This window comes from Osmia lignaria, chromosome 10 (genome assembly GCF_051020975.1).
Source record: "Osmia lignaria lignaria isolate PbOS001 chromosome 10, iyOsmLign1, whole genome shotgun sequence".
Taxonomy (NCBI): domain Eukaryota; kingdom Metazoa; phylum Arthropoda; class Insecta; order Hymenoptera; family Megachilidae; genus Osmia; species Osmia lignaria.
In genome coordinates this window covers 2,836,939-2,858,895 of record NC_135041.1, presented here as the reverse complement: position 1 = coordinate 2,858,895, position 21,957 = coordinate 2,836,939, and the positions used below count along the sequence as shown (strand labels likewise).

The window sequence follows — 21,957 nt, the reverse complement described above, 5'->3', positions numbered from 1 at the left end:
GGATAAATTCAACGAAAGAATGCTTGGATAAATGAAACATCGCTATCCCCTCCACTTGGGGGGATCCCCCTAGGCGAACCGAGCCGCTCGACGAGGAAACCGTGTAATATGATCCGACCGTAATATCCGTGTGACTAATACTAATTCAACGATAAAACTTTTTTATTTTTAACTTTTTCTCAATGAAACTGTTACTAATGCATTTGTGAGATTTTTCTGATTAAAATGATACCAAACTCGATATAGGTTGAATTATATTTATAAACAATAGTAATAGAATAAGCAACATAGAATTGAGACCACGACTGAATATAAATGATGTCGGCTGAATACAAAAGATGTGTACGGACACAGAATCGGCATGTTGGCTACAAAGAAAACATGTGTACGGATTCAGAATCGACACCTCGCTTGGATAAATCAAACATTAAATGCCCAGAATCGACTCCTTGCTTGAATAAAGGAAACATTAAATGCCCGGAATCGACTCCTTGCTTGAATAAATGAAACATTAAATGCCCAGAATCGACTCCTCGCTAGGATAAATGAAACCTTTGAAACCAAAGCCGACACCGCGACTGGTTTGGATTTCGATCTCTCTTGCTTTTCGCCAACTTATAACATCAATTTTAGCAAGTAATTATAATTGAAACTATATCGTGTTTGGTATCACTTTACTCACAAAAATCTCACCAATGCGCTAGTAAAAGTTTCACTCAAAAAAAGTCAAAAATAAAAAAGTTTTTTGATTCAATTAGTATTAGTCACACCGATACGTTTCGGCTCTTTCCTTTGAATTCGGACCTCTCTCTTTCCACCACTGTCTGTCCCTTTCTACGTTCACGCTTAGCTGGTCGTCGCGTGTCATCCGAGCTTCGATACCGTGCTTAGGTAAACGCAACCACTGGGTCCCAATCTTGGTTGAATTTATCCAGGTTTTACTGTAAATGTACATAACTATTGCCGGTCCATTCCGCAACTGTTATGGAATAGGAGAATCATTTTTCAAATTTGATTGCCTAGTCAGTAAACACTGATTAGAAAGAGTCAGTAGCTAAAGACGAAAGAGGGACTGAAACCGGGATTTATTGCCTTCATTTAAATGTCCCGTGTCAATGTGACCATACTAATGCACAGAATAAAGTTTTTTATTTTGTACTTTTTGTTAATAAAAATTTCACTATCATGTGGAGAAGATTTTTCTGATTAAAATGAAGCTAAACACAGTATAAATCGGTCAACATTTAATAGCATAATATTGGGTTAAATGTTGTGCTTGTGAGTCTTTCTCTCTTTGTTTATCCTTCTTGCGCTATCCTTTTCTATGTTCGGAAACATCAAAGAACGACGGATTCGTGGTGCTGGTAGGGGTAGAATGAATGAAATAATACACATAACGTAAGTACGCGACCATAAGACTTATAGGAATGAAAATTACCTGACATAATAATTTCAAGAAGGGAATAAGAAATAAAGAAATGAATAATGAATTTTAATATAATTCTGTCACACTTAGACTAGGACACCCTGTATATGCAGGTACAATTATATTAAAATTCATTATTATATTTCAAATGAAAAAGGTTTCAATAACACGTGGCTGGTGTTACGACGAGCCGCCTAAACGTACGTTAATCGAATTCTTCCCACGATCGGACAAACATCGTGTTACGGCCACCCGCCTAAACGATCGATATTCGAACAATTGAACTCCTCACGACCGGACACCTATACATCATATTACGACCACCTACTTAAGTATTCGATAAGACGCGTTCTCACGGACATCCCACCTTGTCAATCATCGGCCCCTTCTCCACCACCAACGACATTATAAAAGACCTTACCGGACATAAGCAGAGTCAGTCGGGATCATCTTATAAAAATAAAGTGCTAAACCTTTAAAAGTGCTATTCATTCAAAAACCTGTGAACTTTCTACGTGACAGTGGAGTGGCTGTCATGGGAATCGACGATGTAGACGGCGCGGAGAAAGAAGAGGCGTTGTTTATATTTATTGATTATATTTCAATCGATAAATATTGTATATTATAGATCAATTTACATGTCTTTATTTTTCATTCCTTTCCTGAAATTATTAATGCCATATAGTTTTTATTCCTATAAGTCTTATAGTCGCGTACGTTATGTGTATTACAGAGTCTCATCGAATCTGTCGTAGCGTGTGACTATATTTACGCCGATCGGCCCTACGTTGATTCATTCAGGATACTCCTTCTCTTTCTCTCGCGCTGTCCTTTTCTTGAGCAAATTCATTTTGCTAGATGGTCACAGATGCGGCAACACCGCGATAGAACTCTCAAATGATGTGATTTGGCAACTATGCCACCTCACTTTCGTTTCTTATTCTGCATAATGACGTTAGATGTCACACCGTCAAATGTCGAATTTCTCAATTATGTGTTTTCACGATTGCCCGATTCTTTCCAATGGCGCTTACATCGATTCGGAGGAGGCCTCGAAGGAGTCTGTGCCCAAAACAAAACCTTACTCCGAAATATAGGTCGATAATTGTCGCGTCGATAAAAGATCGACACAGAGCGCAGAATAGAGAGAGATAACAACTATGCGTAGACAGAGATAGCGATACGCGCGGAGTCACGTACACGCGGGTCAAATTCCAAACACTTCCGGCATCAAAAGTACGTGTAGAAAAAACTGCTACGTCAGCAGATTTCTGGTATAAATACGAGCGTGCCGCGCGGAGCTGTTTACTTCGATTCTGATCGTAGTCCGACACGGGTCTATGGTACGATTATTACTTAGAATTCAGTAGCATAGATTCTTTTGTCGGTAAGGCGGCAAAGGTTCCGTGTCGGACCCGAAGCGCTCGACTACAGGTTCGCAGCGGTTCTCATACGTGTCAGGTTCGCAACCAAGCCTAACGAGCGAGCGAAAGCAGAAGCTCCTTGGATGCGGCCTATCAGTGACGGCCAAGTTGTCCAGAAATCGTACTGCGACCGAACGAGTTAGCTCCTACAGTGTCGGAACGGATCCTCGCAAATTCTCCGACAATCGATCGATTTATTATTTTATAAATTCAAATTATAGATTTAGAGTTTTGATAATCGTATCTAGAGTCGCGTTCACTAATTAATTTATTTTCCTTTGTATTTTATTTTAGGACGAATTATTTTGTAATTAATAATCTGAATTTTCTTTCATTGTATTTCATTTTAGCACAAACGCGATTGTTATTTTCTTTTGTATTTTCTAATCCAGGGCGTACTCACTGTACTCAATTAATATAATTATTTTCTTTTTTTCTGTATTTCAAAACAGGGCGCAACATTTGTACTGTAACGTAATGACACCTGTGCCTCCCCGTTACAATCGCTGCGCTTCTCCCACCTCACATTCCCACCTAAAGATAACCCTTAACCCTTCCCTCACCTTACCCCTTTCCCCCTGCCCGCCGGTATCGGGCCGATGGAGGCGGCGGAAAGAACCCCCAAGAAGCGGACAACTCTAGAAGGAGCTACGAGGCCGGCGATAGACCTTCAACCCTTCCAGAAGAAAGGAGCAACGCGGGATTTCGGAAAACTAGACGAAGCTGCCCAGAAGTTTGCAAACGTCCACCCGGAGCCATCTGTCGCCGAGCCCGAACACCTCAGCCCACCCGACACCGCAGGATGTCTGTCAGCCCCATCGACCCCCATCACCGGCAGATCGACAATCGATAATCGATCTATCCCGTTGCCGGAAGAGACCCCCTTCCTAGTCCCATCCCCTCCCCAAAACCATCCCGCGACGGACTCGTCGTCGCAGCAGCGACGGCGAACCATTATTGAGCCCTAGGCTATCATAGCGAGCGAGTAGGAATAGCAATTTGGGAGATTTATAGAGAGTATTGAGTAGTGATCGAGGCGAATTGTGTTTGAGTGCGAGAGAGTGCAACGAGTTTGGTGAGCCCCCTTAATTACCATAATTGTAAAAGGAGTGAGTTCGAGGCAACGGCAATCTTCGCCCGCGTACATTCGCGTCCGCGTATCGTTTGATTCTTCAATGATTTCTGTGTTTTGCGAATTCCCTTCGTCCAACCCCCATCAGTCCCGTCTACGAATCCTCCTACGCGTAACGTATACGAGCTTTCCTGAGAACCCTTCCTCCTGCACTGAGATCTCTTCCAGCCCTGGACAATCCTCCTAACGTACTCCCCCGCAAATTATTGTAAGGACGTAAGTGCCACGAAGCCCATCCCCTGTAAGCACCCGCAATTAATCCTTTCCCTTTTTGATTTCGATTGCCACAGCGAGTGGCTGGCGCAAAACGCGATTATAGATCTTGTACCGCAGAGTGAACCCCCGAAAGGGTCACAGTACATTGATTACATTAACTCATTATATTATTTAATTATATTTTATATTACTTACCTTTTTGTATAATTCAAATAATTACTTACCTTTTTTATATATATATTATAAACAAAAACATTTCTTGAATAAAAAACACTCTTATTTATTTTCGAGAAAGGAATTAATGTTGGATTTTACTCCTTTACCGCGTGCCACCCAAACCTATAATCCCTTCATATTAAATATACGAGACGCCTTCTTGCAAGGGAACCGCTCTCCCTACGCGTCAGGTGCAGTAGCGTACTCGTGATTATAATTCCGGGACGTTACACTTCGTCCTCTTTTCACTCGCTGTCCTTATTTATTATTTACGTTCGAGGCAGTCGAAAAATTTCAAACAATGTAAGAACTACACGATATTCGTGAATCCATACGACGCAAATATGTGCGATCCTGGAATGTGGCACACCAATTCTGTTACTCTCTTCCTTTAGAAGTCACAGATATTTGTTCAGTATTTATCGAAATGTCACACAGTGAATATCGGTAAGTACCAAATTACAAGTACCAATAATTCATATTTTAAAAAAATATATTAATTTAGTCCTCATTGGTTGTTGGTTTGGTTGGGTACAATTCTGAAAATCACTTGCCCCGATTTTCTTTTTTTAAAACAGTATTCTTGTGTGCTTTCTCTACGCTGATTAGGAATATCATAGTGAATAAAAATTGCCGACTATTTGACTATTGTAAGGCGGCCGGCAGCGCTTTGGCGAAATAATAACAAATTCTTTACCAAATAATTTATAAGCGATGATGATATGGTAAAGATACACGATATAATGAAATTCCTATTATTTTTCAAAGAAAAAATTATATGTTTAATTTTGCGCCGCCTCCGAAAAGGTTGAAATATATTTAGTATCCTATTTAACGATTAAGTAGATTGTATTAACAGCTGTGGAATACAGATATAAATGAAAAAGAAATTATTTTATACTTTTTAGTGCATTTCGAAGACGGATTTTTCTTTTTGTTAAAATTTAGTTTATATCTAATGTAGATATAGTAATAATGATATTCTTATCAAATGTACATTGATCTGTGGGAAGGGATCAGTATATTATATTATATGTGATGTAGATATCGTATGAATGATGTTGATATTAAATGTACATTGATCTGTTGGAAGGGATCAGTATCTTACATTGTATCTAATGAGGATATAGTATGAATGATATTGTTATTAAATGTACACTGATCTGTGGGAATGAATCAGTATATTACATTATACCCAATGTAGCTTTAGTATGAATGATGTTGTTATTAAATGTACATTGATCTGTGGAAATAGATCAGTATATTACATTGTACCTAATGAAGATATAGTATGAATGATATTGTTATTTAATGTTCATTGATCTGTGGGAATGGATCAGTATATTACATTGTAATTAATGAAGATGTAGTATGAAGGATATTGTTACTATATATACATTTCCCTGTGGGAAGGAATTAGTATATTACATTATATCCAATGTAGATATAGTATGAATGATATTGTTATGAAATGTACACTGATCTATGGGAAGGAATCAGTATGTCACATTAGATCCAATATAGATATATTAATAACGATATTGTTATTAAATGTACATCGGTATGTGGGAAGGATCACATCTACCATTTCTACAGCCTCTAATTGATTTCAGCGGTTCTGATCACCTTAATTGAATGAAACGGAACAACAATACACTTGTCTCATAACTAAGGTCAAATAGTTATTTGTAACATTTGACAGGTATAGGTTAGAGAGAAAAATATTTGGAAATTGAATGCAGTTACATTCTTACAAGACATATCTGGAAGTATGTTTAAGGTAACAAAATATTACACCTTATTATCTTCAGTACATTCTTTATTCCAAATTAATGTTGTTGAGTACAATGTATCAATATAAAATAATATGATTTCTTTTTTTTATTTTCAGCATTCATTCAGACATTGATGAGGAAATTACGAGCAAAAAATTATGGGGTATAAAAGTTGAATACATCCATTAAAGAAATTCAGCAGTGTGGAATGAAATACTAGGACAAATAACATAAACGTACTCTGAAAATAGATGCAATATCTTGCTTTCAGCGTAGCAAGTTAATTTAGAAACGAATGGGTATGTTTCATTTAAATTGTTTTCAAATTTTGCATCATTAGCGTAGCCTCCAATTCAAACGTTTATTAATTATACCACTTCAAACATTTTTATTTGTTGTTTAGAATCCTTAGAATTTCCTTTTTTACATTACAACAGGCGATAAGAGATTAGGTTCCGTATTCATTCTAAACAGCGACTAAAAATGTTCTACCAGTTCAGTTTTTTTATTGTGCTATACCAACGGGGTGCCAAGCCGTTCGTTCTCGACCTACGTCAGGCCCGGTTTTCGTACCCGACACTGTAGTCCCTGGGACTGCGCTCTATACGCGCTCGTATTGGTCGGTGCTTTTTGTTATTAACTCGAAAACCAAGCCTTAACCAACAATTTGGCAAAGGAAAAAGTTGTTTAGAATCCCCTTAGCAATCATCCCTCCACGGCTGTCGAGGTAGTCGCCTGACACCCTGTAATTCTTACTAAATATGAAAGGTTTCATCGCGAACGATACATTCCTTGCAGAGTAACATGAAGATATAAATTTTTTGCTATAACAGTAGTTATTAACAAATTCAATAAATTTTTGCAAGTAAGATCATCGCGGATATACCTCTGTTACGAGCCGGAGGGGGCGGCTGCATAGCCGTGGCTTACATTTCGGTATATGGTATTTGTGAATGGCTTGACCAGTGTTGTTATTAACACCGGGAGCCTAAGGAAGTAGACGTGGAGACGAACCTACGTATGGCTAACGTAGGGAGCTCCAGGAGGTTGGCTATAGTGGACGAACCTAAGTATGGCTAATGTAGGGAACCACAGGAAAGGTGACGAGTGGAGGACGAACCTACGTATGGCTAACGTAGGGAGTCTCAGGAGTGTGATATGCGGACGAACCTACGTATGGCTAACGTAGGGAGCCGCAGGAAATGTTAGTATTAGGTCTCGTAACTTGATTGATGTACCTCGAGCGGTAAAGGTACACCTTAGTGGGTTTGTGGATAGTAAATATAATTGAACAATAGTATGTAAGTTAAAATAATGTGAGTTTATTCTCTATTCCGGGACCTTACAATTGTTATGTGTAATTGTCGCGGTGTTCAATGAATTAAACTCTAGGTTGCAAGTTTTAAATGAGTTGAATAAATAGAAATTAGTTTCGATTCCGCAAGGCAAGAATCTAATCCTTCTCGGTTTTCACGAACGCGAACAAACGGGGGCGGACTACAACGATTAGAATAATGCTTAACAGCAGACAACGTACTGTATAGTTACTGTGAGTGCTTGAGAAGGACTTGAATACCCGATCTCGCAGAGATTTCCTCGTTACAGAGATTATCCGTAAAAGAACATACTGACGTGTATCGAACTGATTCTAGACTTCAACTAGACCCGAGGTGCCCTTGTCGCCACCCTTTTTATACTCAAAAATTAGAGTAAAAGAGTGATGGGGACTGACTCTACGTGACCCGTACGACCGCGCCCTTGCTTTGCGTTGGTCTCGAATTTTCTAGAAGACGGTTGGTTTCGGGTGCACACATCCGATTCCATATAAGGAAATTTTTTGAGAAGGGTTTGTAACACCATATAAGGAAATTTCCGAGACGGATACGTAACACCTCCGACTAAATGTGAAAGGTTTCATCACAATCGGTACATTCCCTGCAGCATAAACGCTAGCAGATAAAAATGAAGTATTACGTTTTTTGCGATATAAGTCGTTAGGAATGAAAAAATACCAACATTTTTTTGCGAGACCAATCGGGAAATATACTCTACAAGATGCAAAATTTTTGATCCGATTGGTCCATCCGTCTCGCGGTAATCGGTGAAAAATATACATCAAGCATTAAGTTTTTTGCAAAAAAATCGTTAGGAATGAAGAAATGGAAAATGTCTCTTTGACCGGACCAAGTGGGAGAAATACTCTACATGATGCAAAATGTTTCGTTCCGCTTGCTCCATCCATCTCGGAGTAATCGGCGAACATACATTTAGAAAAAATGCAAAATATTTTTTTTATGGGACCAATGGGGAGTGACACTCTACAGGACGCAAAAAGTTTCGTTCCGATTGGTCCATCCGTCTCGGCGTAATCGGTGAACATACATAAAAAAAAACAAAAAAAAAAAAATACACACATCGAACTGAGTATCCACCTCCTTTTCGAAGTCTGATAAAAAATGGAATATACTGGTCCGTTCCCACAGATTAGTGTACATTTGATAACAATATCGTTATTCCTATATCTACATTAGGAATGTAATAAACAATTAACAACAATATCATTATTACTATATCTACATTGGATATAATGTAATATACTGATCCCTTCCCACAGATCAATGTACATTTAATAACAACATCATTATTATTGTATCTACATTGGATCTAATGTAATGTACTGATCCCTTCCCACAGATCAATGTACATTTAATAACAATATCATTAGTACAGTATCTACATTACACATAACGTAGTATCTTGATTCCTTCCCACAGATCAATGCACACATAATAACAATATCGTTATTCCTATATCTACATTAGGAATGTAATAAACAATTAACAACAATATCATTATTACTATATCTACATTGGATATAATGTAATATACTGATCCCTGCCCACAGATCAATGTACATATAATAGCAATATCGTTATTACTATATCCACATTAGATATAATGTAATATACTAATTTATTCCCACAGACCAATGTACATTTAATAAAAGTATCATTATTACTATTGTTTTCAGCACGCGTTCGCGGTAGAGGTTGCCGTTGTTTGACGCGGATTCCACCACCGAAAGATGCGTACTTCCTTACTACCTTTTACGGCAGCAAGGAGAATAATTTACACTGAGATTTTAAGATAAAATCATGAACATATGATGTATTTCAGAAAGTTCTCGTACAAGTGTTGATGTGTGTGAGTTCTAAGAATACTGAAGAAGCGAGGCGACCAGATCGAAGGAACCACAATAACTCTGCTCGAGTCTCGAAGAGTCTTTTTAAGTATTTAGTTCTCCCTCCCCTGAGTCTTACTAACGGTCAGCACGGAGCCGCAGGGAGGTAGTCCCACAAGGGAGGTGTGACGAAAAGTGGCCAATTAGCAAACGTTTGGAGTTTGACTAATGGCCATAGGGTGGATGGTTTAGCAAATCACCTCGTTGGACATTTCCCATGTAGGCTGGCTGAAAACCCATCGGCTGTGATGCACGTGGGAGTCATATAGTTAGATAGGATCTGTTGTACCCCAGGTACGAGCGACTGATGGCTCAGGTATAGGCTGTGTGCCAGATGCGAGCGATTGATGGCTCAGGTGTAGGCTGTGTGCCAGATGCGAGAGACTGATCTCTCAGGTATAGGCTTTGTGCGAAATGCGAGCGACTGAGGGCTCTAATGGTCCGGGTGACTGTTGGTACCTGGGATCGACAACTTGACTGCCCAAACACATGCATCACAGGGGGTCCGTTTAAGACACGGATGAGGAAGTTCGAATTAAAGTACAGTGAATGGTAAAACCTCGTAAAAGATTGTAAACTGCTCGTCGCGAGCATTTGTGGACAATGTGCATGTCAAATAAACGTTCTGAGTTTAGAGGGCATTGTCTCTTGGACATTCTGTTTTCTGCTTTGGAACTTTCTAAGCTTAGGGTGGTAATTTCTTTAAGACGTGACAAATTACCACTCCGGGTAGCTTAGGGGAAGTTTAAGAAACATGGTTATATGATTGATCGTGCTTCTAAATTGGTGTAATAACTGTTAACTGTTAGGAATTTGAATCCTTACAGGGTGAAACTACCAGAGCAAAAAATAGGTTGTGAATTTCAAAGAGTTTATTGTTGTGGATGGTAAAATTCGTACTATTGTCGGAATATTAATATTACTGCTTTATCTGCAAACTATACAATGCCGCGAAACAACATCTACATTAGGTATGTAATATACATTTAATAATTAATATACCTAATTATTACTATACCTACATTACATATAATGTAATATACTGATCCCTTCTCACAGATCAGTGCACATATAATAACAATATCATTATTACTATATCTACATTAGATATAATGTAATATACTGATCCCTTCCCACAGATCAATGTACATATAATAACAATATCGTTATTCCTATATCTACATTAGATATAATGGAATATACTGATTTATTCCCACAGTACATTTAATAACAATATCATAATTACTATATGTACATTACATATAATGTGATATACTGATTATCTCCCGCAGATCAATATGCATTTAATAACAATATCGTTATTACTATATCTACATTAGATATAATGTAATATACTGATTCCTTCCCACAGATGAATGTACATTTAATAACAATATCATTATTACTATATCTACATTGGATCTAATGTGATATAATGATTCCTTCCCACAGATCAATGTACATTTGATAACAATATCTGTTTGAGAATCGGCTCAGCCATGATGGCGCTCCCGGTCGATCGATTTATCGATCGGGAGTCGCCCATCTAGGTCAACGCGTGAGCAGGGGTCTTCTCGCCGGTTCGCGCGCTTCGACGCCATTATCGATCATCGAGCGATACAGATCACCACGTGCGATTCAAAAAGTGCTCAAGTGCGACTCTTCACTGTTCAACAAGGCCAAATCATCAAATCAGCAGCTTAAGATCCCTCGTAACTGTGCACGCGGCCAGGATCACTAGGTATTGTTCATTTACAAGATAAATTCTGTGTACACGCGAGCCGCCAACCACGTGTTGATCAAGCACACGTTCACGGGCACCATCAAATAGCGGGCTGAATTTGTAGAATTAACGGGGCTTATTGTTCATGACTACCGATCAAAACCAATTGTCAAATTCGACGGATCACGGTAACAGATCAACTTTCTAATCTCTGTATTTGCGTGTTCAACGAACAAGCGTTAGATCAGCGTGTTCAACCTTGGTTTTATCCATCGACTCAAATAAATCAATTTGTAAAAGCCCATCCAGCAAGTGCAAAATTATTTCCGGCGCAATCCTTCCGGGATCTCCATCAATCCCGAACATTTGGTCCTTCGAGCCGGATTGCTATCTGGTTGGACTCGGTTTTTTGCAAAATTGCTCATTGATCATTGTGCGTCTCAAGTCTTTGTCTCGTGTTCGTAACGGTTTTCGGTGGTCGGCCATCTTAGCATCTCTCTTCCATTTGAATTTCACTTACACGCTCGCCATAACAGGTGGCGCTCAGAACGACGAATCATCCATCGGTAAAGAGGAACAACTCTCCACACGTTACCGATCATGGCTCACCCATCAAATCAACGGAGAAATGGAGCGAGATGCAAGACAGCTCGCAAGAATCCCTGGAGGTGCCTGGGAAAACGAGGTTCGCTCGCACCTCTCCCGTGCCCAGTGTTACGGAGCCAGTGAGGCGCTCACCGTCACCACACGAGCACGCAACTCGCTCAACTGCGACAGATCAGCTGCCGATCGAGTTCCAGCTGAAGGTGAGAACGCAGCGATGCCGACTCGGCAATGCTCAAGGCATTCTCTACTTGCTCAAGGACGATTCAGAGCGTCTTTCCAAGGAGAAGTTGGACGACGCCAAGGCCCAGATCGACGAGGCCATAAAAGTGTTCAACAAGGAACATGCACACTTCGAGGTAGTGTGGCCAACGTCGCAGGCAAATCACCCCTACTTCACCGATGACTGCCACTACCAGATGCAGCAGTTCGGTATAGTAGCGAAGAAGATCATTGCGAAAAGATCAGTGGAGCTGCCTGGTCAGACGATCGCTCAACCAGGGAAGGTGACCTACACAAAATCGAAGCTGCTTGACATCGAGTTGCCACGATTTACGGGCAACTACACGGAGTGGCCATCCTTCCTTGAATTATTCAACTCCGTTGAATTATTCAAATCTCAAGGGATTTTTTTTTTTTTTTTTTTTTGACAGAGAGGAAATACATTTATGTACGCAGACCACCTCCTGGTTAGGGAGTAGGCCCGGGCAGTGTGGGACTCACGAGGTGCTTACCAACCGAATTCTGAAAAATGCGAATTCTGGTTTGGATCGTTACAGCATCCCACAATACCCACTAAAACGTCTCTCCGCACCGGCCACCGACACCTCCCGCGAACCCATGGGCCCATATTGGAGTATGTCGGTGTAAGCCACGACGATGCGTCCCTCTCGCTCCAACGGTCTCGGATGGCCTAAAGGCGTTCAGCCATCCGCGAAGGTTGTGCATCCACATCGCCGCACCTCCGCTTTAACGGTAGGCTATTTTCAGAAACCGACGGCGCTTCGTCTCATTTAGCCACATACCGATCTTGAATGACCCGGAGATCATCCCCGAGAGGTTGTGCATCCACGCCGCCGGACCTCAGAGAGGACTTTTATCCGACTTGTTTGGTCAAGCTTTTTCTTCGAGAAAAGCCGTCCACAGGGACGGTGCGGGAAGCACATACGCGCGAGGATAGATGCGTTTGAGACGCAAATTAGACTCGCCAAGCAGGGCGATTGAGGGCTATAAATTAAAATTGAAGATTAGGGGTCGAGAATTAGGTCCGAAAATTCAAGCTTCGGCTTTGGCGTCTGACAATTTGCATGGTAAGTCTCGGAATTGGATTGAGATTCGGTCCAAAGATCAAGTTGCAATTAAAGTTGTTGTATTAAATTAGAATTACTTTCTTGAATTAAATAGGATTGCATTTAATTCCTTTGTTTGTCGGGGTTAGCAAAAGGTGAGGCGTCCGTAGGCCATATTGAGGGTCGAAGCATTTACAATTCTAAATTGAGAATTGGAAGACCGTAATTTAGTACTTGATTATCGGGGTCGAGCTTCCAAATTTAAGAATTAATGAATTAACTAACAATTAAATGTGAGAAACGAATTAGAGGTCCGGATTGAGCAAAGTCTCCCTTCGCGGGATCGTGATCGGGGTTCTGTGGCGGGCCGATTCCTGAGAAAGGGTGTCAGAAGGGGTGTAAGCAGGCAGGAAGACAATTTGTCTATCGCCAGGGGGGCACCCGCGCGGAACCCCCTTAGTCGCCTCTTACGACAAGCCGAGGACGCTGGAGATGTATTCTACTGTCTCCATCTCCAGGGAGGGTTGGGTTAGTGTTAGTCAGGGGGAAAAAAAGGGCAGACAAACACCTAAATAATTAAATTAAATAAATAGATTAATTAAACTAAACTGATTCCAAGCTGATGTCTTCCGTGCCGGATGTCTGTCGAGTTGACTGATTAAGGCGCCCCGTCTTGATTCCATCGCGTGGTGCTTCATAGCAGCGTCCGCTCGTGCATTCTGGCAGCCTCTTTCCCGCATCTTCTGTCCATAAATAGAATGAAATAGAATAAAATAGTATAGAATGAGATAAAACAGATAGATAGCAGACACTAAATAGTTAAATTAAATGAATAGATAAATAGATTAATTAAACTAGTTAAACTCATTCCAAGCTAGCTAGCTAGGTGTCTTCCGCGCCAGATGTCGGTCGGGTTGGCTGATTGAGGAGCTCCGTCCTGGTTCCATCGCGGGCCCGCGATATCGCGTGGTGCTTGATAGTAGCGTCCGCTCGTTCATTCTGGCTATCTCTTTCCCGCATCTTCTGTCCCTGTCCCACTCCCTCCAGTCCTGCCGGTGCCTACCTGCCTGCCTGTTGCTACCCTGTCCCTCCATGACAGCGGCCGACTTAGGGGTGGCATCCCCTCTTTTTTCTTTTTCCTACTTTCTTCTTTCTTCACTTTTCCTCTCTCTCATCGTCTTCATCTTCCTTCTGAGTTCTAGCCGTTCGTTCCCTGGCCATCTTGCCCTCGTCCTTTTTCCCGTTCTAGGTCGCTGAGTTTGTAGCTGAGGCCGCCATTTTGAATATGAGGAAGGCGTCCCTTTCGCTGCCGCGGAACCAACACCTGCCCGATTCATAAATTGCAACCCTATCTCTGTCCTACTTGCATTAAACGCAAGTCTAATTAATCTACTCTATTTCTTGGGCCCCGGCACCGTCCATTACGTAATAATAAACTATCGGAAGCCGTAGATATAGACGCACAACACACAGAGGCACTGCAAAACGCGCCGATAGCTATCACCGATTAATTACGCGAAACAACCCGATGCCTGCACTTAATCTGTACACGTGACAGTTATTAACCGTGAAATCGCAACAATTCCGACAAAAAACGCATGCAAAACACGAAAAAACGAATACATTTGCGGAGCGCACACGCAGCACGTCTGTTCACTTCAAAAGCCCGCTCGAGTCCCCTCTCAAGGGCTGCCTGCGAGGAGAACCAGCTCAAATTGTTTCAAGCTTACCGCTCATCGGCGCATCACTCTCCGCTGCCATCGAGCTGCTCAAGCTTGTCTCGTTGCCGATGGACCAAGACCAGGCTAAGGTGCTCAGCGAACTGATGTCCACGGCCCTGGAAACCCGGCATGCAGTTCAAAATCTGATCGAGCCAGGAAAGCTCGACGATTGCATGCTTGTTCATCAAATGTGCCGGAAGATGGATTGCACTACGAAGGAGTGATGGGAGTCAACGCTTGGAGTCACAACGGAGTACCCATCGTTTGAAAAGCTCATGGAGTTCATTACCGCCAAGGTTAGGACGCTGGAGCATTTGGCGCACGACAAGGCGAGAGCGGCGCCTGTGAAGCGCACCCCGATCAAGCCCTCTCAACCAAGAGTGCAGCAACCAGCTCCAAGCAGACCGGTTCACTCAGCTGTCGCATCAAGGCCAGTTCAACGATTGATAACGCTCGAAAAATACAATTTCGAGCGTCCATCGCCGTTCGAGCAATGCGATTGCTGCGGGCTGCAACACTACATTGTAGAGTGCAAAGCATTTAGAGGAATGTCGCCTGACAAGCGCGTTCCGTGCATAGACGCACAACGTCTGCTGTTGGCGAAATTCCCCAAATTGTCTCAGCCCACGAAGTTGGCAACGAAAGTATTTCGTCGGTGCGTCGTTACCGATAGCGGCAGCACCTCTCGGGCCCACTTTGTCCACGCGGTCCCCTCTCCACGCGTTTGCCGGCACGATCGACGCCATCATCGATCGTGTTCTTCTTGTTCGTACGCTCAACGTAAGAGCACGTGCTTGCGACCACGCGAGTTTATCGACAAGACCGCCATATTGAACACGCTATTCTGTATTTTCTCAGTCCACGCGCGTTTCATATGTATTACGCTCCTCAGTTTATGTAAATAGTGTAAATAAATTTTGCTAATAATTACTCAAGGTGCGTGTTTCACTCTCCGTCCTCGCAGACCACGCTTTCGGTTACATCTGTGCTTGAACTGCTTGAGCAGACACAACGTCCGCACATGTAAATCAACTCAGACGTGTAAGCAGTGCCGGCTTCGGCATGGTGGACTGTTTTCGATGCTTCCGCCACCGCCGAAGCCCAAAGCTCTACCAACCAACACTCTAGCTCCAGCTGGTTCCTCACAGACAGCCTCCTCATCCGTTAAAACCACCGAGTAGGAACTCGGTGCAGCCGTCAAGCCGCCAAATCACAGAAAGCTCCTCGCAACCGCTCAAGCTCTCCTCACCACTCCAACGTCAGATCACACCATCCGCATCTTAATAGATCCAGGTTCCGAAATCTCGTTCATCTTCGAAGGACTCACTCGCCTGCTCAACCTCCGGAGACACCGATCATCCATCACAATTATTGGTGTTGGTGGAACAAAATCAACTGAAACCAAGGGTGTGGTCAATGTTACACTCCAGTCGAAGTACTCACAACAGACTGTCTGCATCCAAGCTCACATGCTCACAGTCGTATCGACAATCCTGCCATCGTTCTCGCTGAGAGCTCCAGACTGGCCTCACATTAAGAACTTGAGGTTGGCGGACAATGATTTCTTGACACCACGACCAGTCGACGTAATCATTGGAGCAGATTTTTACAGAAGGATCATCAAGCCAAATATCATCAAGGGCTCACCAACAGCACCAATTGCTCAACTTTCCATTTTTAGATGGCTCGTCATCGGCCCAGTCAACGAATCATATACAAATACTAATTATGCACATTTTGCAGTTGCTCACAACGATCAGAGCAATCTGCAAGAGCTGCTCACCAAATTCTGGGTCCAAGAGAAGTCACCAATGGACACTCCAAGCACGCTCACACCGGAGGAAGAAGAATGCGAAGCACATTTCTGTGCAACTCACTCTCGTGACAACACAGGAAGGTACATCGTTCGCATTCCACTCAAGGCACCAGCATCTTCTGGGCAATTCACACAAGATTGCTCACCGATGTCTACAAAGCACACTGCGATGACCCGCCAAGGATTCAACATACAACCAGCTCTACGTCGAGTTCATGAAAGAATATGAAGAATCAGGACACATGGTAAAGGCTCCAGATCATCAACGGATCACATTAAGAGAGGCTGAGAACGTTGGGCCTGATGGGGAGATGACCTTGGCACATTATGCTTCGGCATCAGGAGGGTTGAGGGTCTCTTCTGACGGTTCAACACCTCAGTCCTCTGCTCATCATCAACCATATTATTTGCCTCACCATGGTATTCTACGCCTCGACAGCATAACAGCGAAGCTCAGGGTTGTATACAACGGATCGAAAGCTACGACATCAGACAGATCAGTCAACGATTTAATGCATACTGGTGCTAATTTGCTCTTAAATGTTACAGATGTTCTAATTTGACTTCGCCATTATCACCACATTTCTGCCACAGATATCACAAAAATGTATCGCCAAGTAGCAGTTCACAAGGATGATTGGGATCTCCAGCGAATTCTTTGAATCGCTGAAGACCGCAATGTCATCCCTTACCAGCTCACAACTGTCACGTATGGCACAAAAGCGGCTCCCTTCCTGGCGACACGAGCACTCATGCAGTTTGTTCACGATGAGGATCATCGATTCCCTCTGGCAGCGCCTTCGCTCACACATGGCAGATATGTGGACGATATCTTTGGAGGGGCAGACTCAATCTCGGAATTTGTGGAGGTCGCTCAACAGCTGATTGCATTGTGCAACGCGGGCGGATTTCCACTCGCAAAATGGCATGCGACTCACCCAGACTTACTGAGGGCTGTTTGTCATCCGCACAATCGTCAGCTCCCATATCATTTGACGACTGCACTACCAAATTACTCGGAATTCAATGGATGCCTCAAACCGACACATTTGGCTTCTCATCAACGATCACAGATCAACCAAGTAAGTGTTCAAAAGGCCTCGTATTATCCGAAGTCGCTCGGATATTTGATCCATTACGTTTTGTCTCACCGGTAATAGTACGAGCTAAAATGCTATTACAAGAGCTCTGGCTACACAAAATCAATTGGGACGATCCATTACCGTCTCAAATCATTTCACGATGGTTCATCATCAGAGAAGATCTCAACAGCTTGGCCAAGCTATCGATTCCAAGATGGTTCAACACATGGAGCAATTCACCTGTGGAAATTCGTGGATTCTCTGATGCTTATCAACTTGCCATGGCAGCAGTGATTTACATCACTGTCCGCTTGCCGTCTAACAACTCAACGACGTCAATTGTCTGTTCCAAGACAAAAGTTGCACCACTGAAGAGGCTCACCATACCCAGATTGGAGTTATCAGCTGCACTCCTACTGGCAAAGCACGCCAAATATGTTGAATCAACGCTCAAGGTGACGATCAACGCAACGCACCTGTGGTCGGATTCTCAAGTCTGACTCATATGGATCAAATCGCAAGCATCTCGTTGGAAGGATTATGTTCGGAACAGAGTCATTCCGATCCAAGAACTCACTCCACATGCGCATTGGAGGCATGTTCCAGGTACTTCTAATCCAGCCGACTGTGTTTCCCGAGGCATTTCGACAAATCAACTTCAACGACTAGACCTCTGGTGGAAAGGTTCTCCATGGATGACTTAGATCAAGATCATTGGCCAGAGCAAAAGGAATTCTCAACTCTAACCAGCGAGCTGGACGTGAGACCCAATGTCTCACTCTTTGCTTCAGCTCAAAAGCTAAGTTATCATTAGGATCTCATTTACAAATATTCATCTCTTATTGAGCTGTATAGACTGACTGCACTTTGTTTCAGGTTCGCCTCACGGCTTAAGAGAAAGCTCGAAGCTCCACCCGTGATAATCGTTCCTTCCTGCGACATGGAGAAGGCGCAGCTCTTTTGGATTCAAGCGACTCAGCACTTGTACTTCGCCAGCGAAATCAAGATACTCAACTCAGGCTCAACCCTGCCTGCAACTCACCCCTTCAGTCGCCTCGCCGCCTTCATCGATTCGCAGGGAACAATACGAATAGGAGGAAGAGTCACCAATACATCGCTCAGCAGGGATCAAAAACATCCAGCGATCCTCCCACGGGACGCTCACCTTTCGAAGATCATCATTGAAGACGCTCACAAGCGAACATTCCACGGAGGAACGCAGCTCACGCTCGCATATATTCGACAACGGTATTGGATCATCGGTGGAAGAGCTCCTGTAAAATCTTGTATATCTTCGTATATCTTGAAATGTGTCGTGTGTGCTCGTCAGAGGGGGATTCGTGTTCGTCAGATGATGGGTCAACTACCTCTCTCTCGAGTCACACCATCACGACCATTTGCTCACACCGGTGTCGATTATGCAAGACCGATCACAACGAAGAATTCAAAGGGAAGAGGCTCGAAAACGATCAAAGGATGGATCTGCGTGTTCGTATGTTTCTCCTCATCGGTAGTTCACCTCGAGGTTGTCAGCGATTACTCAACCGAGGGATTTCTGGCAGCCTACAGAAGATTTTCGTCACGAAGAGGGATCGCTCACAAATTGTGTTCGGACTGTGTGACAAATTTCATTGGAGCCCAGGCAGAGCTCAACCGCCTGTTCACGTCAAGTTCAAAGGAGCACCAACAAATCGCATCGATTTTGTAAGCAGACAACACTCAATGGATGTTCCACCCACCAGCTGCTCCTCACATGGGAGGGAAATGGGAAACGGTGGTAAAATCGATCAAGTCCCATCTAAGTATCATCTGAGGGCCAGGATGCCCTCACCGGGGTCGCAACTGTGAAGACTGCAACCACCACTCTCGTTCGACCGATCACGAAGCTTATCATTCTGCCTGTTCACCATCAAGCTGAGCTCACCCCTGCAGAATCGTCATCAACGAGTTGCTGATGGTGGGCGAAAATGTTTGAGAATCCGCTCAGCCATGATGCCCTCACGGTCGAAAGATTTATCGATCGGGAGTCACCCATCTAGGTCAACGCGCGAGCAGGGGTCTTCTCTACACTTCACGCGCTTCGAAGCCATTATCGATCATCGATTCAAGAGTAAATCACGTGTTCACCTTTTTCTTGCGATCAAAAGTGGTCAAGTGTAATTCATCAAGCGAAAATCAGATCACCGGCTCGACAAACAGCTCAGAATCCTCAACGATCGTGCAAGGTACAGGATTCACAGGTATTGTTCAGTTACAAGATAATTCATTGTACACGCGAGCCGCAAACCACGTGTTGATCAAGCACACGTTTACGGGCACCATCAAACAGCGGGCCGAATTTATAGCATTAACGGGGCTTATTGTTCACGACTACCGATCAAAACCAATTGTCAAATTCGACGGATCACGGTAACAGATCAATGTACATTTGGTAGCAATATCATTATTACTATATCTGCATTGCATATAATGTAATATAATGATTCCTTCCCACAGATAAATGTACATTTAATAACGATATTATTATTATATCTACATTGCATCTAATGTAATATACTGACTCCTTCCCACAGACCAATGTACATATAATAACAATATCATTATTACTACTTCTACTTTGGATCTAATGTAATATACTGATTCCTTCCCACAGATCAATGTACATTTGATTACAATATCATTATTACTATATCTACATTACATATAATGATATATGCTGATTCCTTCGCACATATCAATGTACATTTAATAACAATATCACTATTACTATATTTACATGTAATGCCCGCGTAATTCACAGGTAGTTAAGGAAGAGAGGGAAACGGTAGAAGTGGGGCAGGTATGTGTGAGAAAAGGGCCTAGCCTTACTTCTCTCCCGATATTCCTACTGGGCACAAGTAAAAGGAATCATTATTCTGTTAATAGTGTCGGGTTTGTTAACGATCATTGCAGTGCCGCCAAGAATCAATACTACGATTAATCACCAGATCAAGATAAGTATTTCTCAGCATTCTAAGTATAAAGGATCAGAAGTCCTTGCGGGCATATATGTCACTCCATAACCATTTGTTCATTTTCAATATCTCGTTTAAATTATTTGACGATTCCCGATTGACCAGCCGGCCAGGTTTGTTGGCCGTTGATCCGGATAACTTGAGATTTTGTGTAATACGAGTTGTTCGATCAACTATTTATATAAAGAACTTCTCAATAATACTATGTGGACTAGCCGGTCAGGTTTGTTTACGGTTGATTTGGTTATTTCGTATCACTGGTATGTATTATTGACTTCAGTCATAGATTCCGAAAAGTAAAGGAGTCAGTAAAGTTATCCTCTATAAGAAATTACTATATTCAATTCAGTTGGCAAAGTTTCCCATCACGATTCCTCATCGGAAGAACGTTTTGTTCTCGACTCCCAAATCGGAACATTACATACATTGGATATAATGTAATATACTGATCTCTTCCCGAGATGATGCGGCAAGGAGGGACTGGAGGGATTAAATTAGGGGAAAGGAAAATATACACGCTAGCATACGCAGACGATGTAGTACCCCTGGCAGAGGAAGAAGAGGACATGGCGGCGATGGTAAGAAAACTGGAAAGATATTTAGATAAAAAGAAATTGTAGTTAAATAGAGAAAAATCAAAGGTAATGACATTCATGAAAGGGGGTGGAAGATAGAAGAAGAGGGACTGGGTATGGAAAGGAAAGAAAATGGAAGAGGTGAAGTGCTTCAAATACCTTGGATACGTGTTCAGAAGAGATGGAAGAAGCGAACTACACATCAAAGACAGTATGAGCAGAGCGAGCGCGGCGATGAGACAAGTATGGGGATCGGAAAAAGAAGATTCGGAAAGGAGTGGAAGAGGAGACTATGGTTATGGGACAGGCTAATATGGCCGATAATGGCGTATGGGGCCGAAGTCTGGGGTTGGAAGGAAAGGAGAGAATTCGAAGGGACACAGGAGAGATTTTTAAGATGGACACTAGGGGTGGACTGGTGCACACCGGGATATATGCTGAGAGAAGAGCTGCAAAGGTCAAAATTGAGACTCAAAGCAGGAAGGCGAGCATGGGGATTCGAAAGGAGGATGTGGGGGGGAGGAGGGGGGGGGGAGGGGAACTAGCAAGGAATTGCTGGGAGGAAATAGTCAGAGAAGAACAAAGAGGGATGACAAAAAGCAAGTGGGAGGAGGAGAGGAAAAAATATTTCGAGGAAAGGGGAATGAACCCAGCAACCCTGGAAATAAAAAGGAGGGAAGGGGAAATGGGCTTTGAGGAGATAG

General features: G+C 42.7%; 1 protein-coding gene across 1 annotated transcript; it reads left to right on the top strand.

Moving 5' to 3' along the window:
* The first annotated feature begins 15,349 nt into the window (after nt 1–15,349).
* Nucleotides 15,350–21,736, top strand: LOC117610936 (uncharacterized). Its single transcript, XM_034338791.2, has 2 exons — nt 15,350–17,664; nt 17,743–21,736. Exons 1-2 carry the CDS (start codon nt 17,505–17,507, stop codon nt 18,162–18,164), a joined length of 582 nt encoding a protein of 193 aa, XP_034194682.2. The 5' UTR covers nt 15,350–17,504; the 3' UTR covers nt 18,165–21,736.
* The last annotated feature ends 221 nt before the right edge of the window (nt 21,737–21,957 follow it).

Bases quoted from the DNA above. Each gene is read 5' to 3' on its own strand.
- LOC117610936 (XM_034338791.2), top strand. From the start codon at position 17,505: ATGGCATGCGACTCACCCAGACTTACTGAGGGCTGTTTGTCATCCGCA. The intron at 17,665-17,742 runs GTAAGTGTTCAA...CACCGGTAATAG, and splicing joins AACGATCACAGATCAACCAA to TACGAGCTAAAATGCTATTA.